Source organism: Myotis davidii, unplaced genomic scaffold, assembly GCF_000327345.1.
Source record: "Myotis davidii unplaced genomic scaffold, ASM32734v1 scaffold190, whole genome shotgun sequence".
In the NCBI taxonomy this organism is placed as follows: domain Eukaryota; kingdom Metazoa; phylum Chordata; class Mammalia; order Chiroptera; family Vespertilionidae; genus Myotis; species Myotis davidii.
In genome coordinates, this window is record NW_006283440.1 from 337067 (window position 1) to 341832 (window position 4766).

The window sequence follows — 4766 nt, forward strand, 5'->3', positions numbered from 1 at the left end:
CGTCACGGAAGAAAGCAAGCCTCCCTGTTCGCGTCAGCTGCTTGGCTGCCGGCCGCCATCTTGGCTGGCAGTTAATTTGCATATCGCCCTGATTATCCAATGGGAAGGGTAGCGGTCGTAAGCTAATTACCATGTTTCTCTTTTATTAGATAGGATATGACTAGTATGTCTATTATATAGACATATATATATATATATATGTATGTCTAGTATATTCTCTCAAGAATAGCTCATTATGCTATTTCTCATCAGTTGTTCTTTAAAAGTAAAACCATTATTCCCACTAACTCTGATGAGACTGTTTTGCATAACAATCAGAAGTACACAGAGAAAAATCTGTTCTCCCACTCTAATATTTGGATCCAAACTATTTGAGAACTGCTACGCTATTCTAAAAGTGAATATGAATCTAAATGTGAATCTAAAACTTTGATCCACCGTACAGGAAATAACACATAGATCAATAGGCCCTATTTTCAAAATAGTAACTCTTTGGACCTTAAAACATAAATTAACCCTTATAGCAATTCTTAATACATTATTTCTGTTTCACATGATTTGTTTGTCTACTCAGCAAATGCCTTCTAATTTTTAAAGACCTAAAACTCATTATTTTTTTTTATTATTCAATATCTATGACTTGACACCAATTATTAACTAGATACTAATCCAAACGATGGGTACAAAATTTTAAAAACCAACGTAAATAATTATAATGACGTGGCACCCCCGGCCTGGAGCGCCTGTGCCTTTCCCCACGCCCTCCCCCAGACATGCATCTCCTAAACCAGTGATGGCGAACCTTTTGAGCTTGGTGTGCCAGCATTCTGAAAAACCCTAACTTAACTCTGGTGCCGCATCACATATAGAAATTGTTTGATATTTGCAACCATAGTAAAACAAAGTCTTATAATTTTGATATTTATTTTATATATTTAAATGCCATTTAACAAAGAAAAATCAACCAAAAAAATGAGTTTGCGTGTCGCCTGACACGCGTGTCATAGGTTCGCCATCACTGGCCTGAACTCTGAACAGCCAGGGCAGCAATGGGCAGGGCAGTTCATCCCAGGCCAAACCCCTGCCCCTGTGCCCCAGGCCCCTTTTCTGCCGTCTCAGCGAACCAAAGCAGACCTGCCAAGGCTCATTTCCCCACCTAGTCCCTCTCCTGTTTTCGTCGGCCCTTCCTTGTTTCACTGTCTCAGCTTTAATAATCATCCTTTAAAATTAAGAAAAAATTATAGTGATTAAACCTTGCTAAGAACCAGACTTTCTGAATCTCATTAAATGGCAGCATCGTGTAACCAACTTTTCAAGGTATAAAACCTTCAGTCTGCCCTTTTTCCTCTTTTTATATTATTCCCTACATCCAATCCATCAGAATGTCCTGCTGTTTCTACCTCAAAAATGTATTACTTTTCTCCACGAAACTGTTGCCAAGCTATTCTGTAGAGTCCGATTTTAGCTACTTGTTATTTTAGATCTTGCAGGCCTTGCCCTTGTAATGTAAAAGAGGCCAGACAACACATTAAATACTTGGCCATGGCTGTGCTCCAATACGCCTTTATCTACAAAAACAAGTGTTCCAGATTTGGTCCACAACCATCGTTTGCTGACTTCCGCCCTGAAGTATGCCAGCTTTGGCTTTCTCCTCAATTACAGCCATAGGCTCCCAACCATTCTCTCTGCAGCCACTATTTCCCCTACAATCCATTTCCCATATAGCAGCAATATTGACTATTTAAAAATGCAAATTATTAGCAAATCTTTAACTTAAAATCTTTCAATAACCACCCGTGGCACGTAAGCCCCTGTATGATGTCTGTACTTACTTCTCCAACTTCCCCTTGATTCAAACATGCTAAGCATGTCTTCTCTCAGCTGATTTCATGTCATCTCCTCGGAGATTTTGTCTCTGACCACCTTATTTAAAGTAGGGCCCTCCATTACTCTCTAGCTCATTATTTTATTGCCTCCACAGTACCTATCACAATGTTTCTCATGTTTACTCTTTTTATCTGTCTTTCCCACTAGAAAATAACTTCTTCTCAAAGAAAATGTCTGTGTTGTTCTAAATTTTATCCCCAGGACCAGCACACAGTAGGCATTCAATAAACATGTGCTGAATTTATTAACGTAAACACATCCTTGATCTCACAGATCCTTGATATTTCCTGAGGGAGACACTACTGAAAGTTTACAGACATGGAAGAAGAGAACAGTGTGCTATAAGAAAGAAGTATCGAGGAAACAAGGGAAAAGGGTCTAAGAACAGTTTGTCTGTCAGAGGGTACAGCATGGGCAGAAGCCTTAGGGGCTTCACACAAAAAATTATGGAATACTACTTGGTTCCTGAGTTTGGCTAATTTCTAAAACTAAACAGTTAAGTTTGAGCTAGGGCTGGGATCCTTCAGGATTCAAACTCCAGAATAAATTGCTTAAATTGGGAGGATTTCATGTTGGATTGAATGGTATGTGTGTGGTGGTGTTGGGGGGAGGAGAGGTGGGGAGAGTAAGGCTCCCTATGATCTGGTCTGTTTTCCTCTTTAACGTCATTTCCTACCAGCTCTCCCTCTTGCATTCCAAAGGGGCCTCCTTGCTATTCCTCACCTTGGCAAGCATGCTCCCACCCCGGGGCCCTTGGGCTTTCTGTTTCTTCACCAACACTCTCCCTGAATACCAACCAGAGTGACTGATGCTTTCACTTCATTCAGCTCTCTGCTTTAAATGGCATCTCCTCAGAGGGGTCTTCTCTGACCACCCAATCTAAACTAGAAGTCCCTGCCTTTCTCTCTTCCTCTACCCTGCTTTATTCCATTTTCAGAGAAAAATATTACATATCTGTTATTGTTTATCTCCTCAACTTAAACATACGTTCCCTAGAGCAGGGCTTAATCTGTGTTCACCGCTACCTCCTGGGCACCTAGAACAATGTCTGAAGCTCAAATACGTGTAGAATGAACAACTATTGACATATAGCCAACATCTGAAGCCTTTGTGTGTGCCAGCATGTGCTTCAGATGTAGCAGCTCATTTAAGCCTCCCAACCACCCTTGCATTACTTCAGGTAAGCAATATCATCAGTTCCACTTTACAAGTGTTGCAACAGATAAAGGTTAACCGACCTGCCCATGGTCACACAGCTGCAGAGACAGAGCTGGTACGAACCCGGTATCTGATCTGGAAGGTCATGCTGTACCAGCTCACACATGACTGACCACTTGGGAGGAGTAGCCCCTACTCCTTTGAACTGAGTCACTATAATCTCCACTCAACAGCTTCATCTATTTATTTCACCTGCCAGGGCTCTACAGGTATTGATATTTGTGCCCCCTGGGTTATAGTATCATTAATTCTGTCCTTCAGTTTTGACTTGTTACATAAACCTCTTTGAATTTTAGCTCTGAGTTCATCTATATAATGAGATCGTGACCGTCCCCGAAGGAAAGCATGTAGACAAACATTGGGCATGTTGCTGTTGTTATATCGCTATAATGAAAGCTATTAATTCGGGGGCGATAAGGTATCTCGGATGACTTGTGGCAGATAACTAAATCCTATTTAAACGCCCTCTTGGTGATTCTTTAAAAGTGTACTATAAGGCCCTGGCTCAATACATTATATATTAAGCTCTTTGTGTTATAAAGTAAACTAAACTGAAAGTCTCTGCGTTTTTCATCAACTTAACAACAAACTTCTACCATGAATAAGAACCAGGACGTACCAGGATAAAGAATAAGAAATATCAAACATAGACTGAGCGCTTATTATGGGCCAGACCCTGGGTCACAAGTGCTTTGTATACACCGTCTCATTTAATAATCACAAGAACTCAGACAGGACCTCAGTTCTTCGTGCCCAAAGCTGCTCAGCAAGGAACTGTCTGGGCCGGTACTCATCCAAGGGAAGTGTGACAGCAGGGTTGGGCTCTCAGCGCCGAACCGCAAGGCAGTGGGCCCAGCCTTGGAGGGTTCGCACCTCCAGCTGTCACTCAGGGGCGCCACCGGGTCAAATCCCAGCCCCGGGGGACCAGCGGGAACAGGTCCACCCGGCGCAGCACAGAGCGGTTTCAGCGGAGTGGCAAGCTCGGAGCTTATACCTTTGCCGGCGGTTTCCACGCGGGGCTTCGGGGCGGAGGGATCCATCTGGCCCGGGGGCGGGGCCTGGCAGCCTCGAGGACGGCGGGGAGGAGGCGAGCCCGCAGACCGCGGCCAACAACACCTCCCGCCCCGCTCCGTGCATCGCCCCCCTAAACCCCGACGCCACCGGCGAGAGGGAGCAAAAATGCAGCCTGATGCGGTGCGGGGAGAAGGGGCGGTGGCGTCCGAGGCAGGGGCAGAGCCGAAGAGCGCTGTGGAGGCTGGCGGGGCGGCGCTCACCTAGTCGTCTGGGGCTCCGATGCCGAAGAGAGAGCAGCCGACATGCGTGGCGATCCCCTGACCCTCCCTCTTAGGGCGGTCCTCCCAGTACGGACCACCACGACTTCCCGCCCCGACTCGGAAAATCCCGCGAGATCGGGCTTCCGAACTGTCATCGGGATCTCGCGAGAACAAAATCTTGGTTTACAGGGGCGGAGCCACTCTCCTGCGCTCTTTTCTCCCCGGGGAGCTGGAACACAAAAGTTCGCGGTAGTTGGAATTGTCGCGAGGTTAGATGCCGCTCGCTCACGTGGTGCAGGACCTGCTGCTCCGGGAGCCTGGGAGAGGCTCGCGGGCTCGGTCCTGCTGTGGTTCTCTAAGGGCGCGTAAGAAGAGTGGCGGCCGGGC

General features: G+C 45.7%; 1 protein-coding gene across 1 annotated transcript in view; it reads right to left on the reverse strand.

Annotated features, from left to right (window-relative positions):
• Positions 1–4476, reverse strand: part of ERCC6L2 (excision repair cross-complementation group 6 like 2) — a 124945-nt gene extending 120469 nt beyond the window's left edge. The window contains exon 1 of the mRNA XM_015564247.1: positions 4100–4476. Within this exon, the coding sequence (XP_015419733.1) occupies positions 4100–4145 (46 nt within the window). The 5' untranslated portion in view covers positions 4146–4476. The remainder of the gene's footprint in view (positions 1–4099) is intronic.
• Positions 4477–4766: the final 290 nt, after the last annotated feature.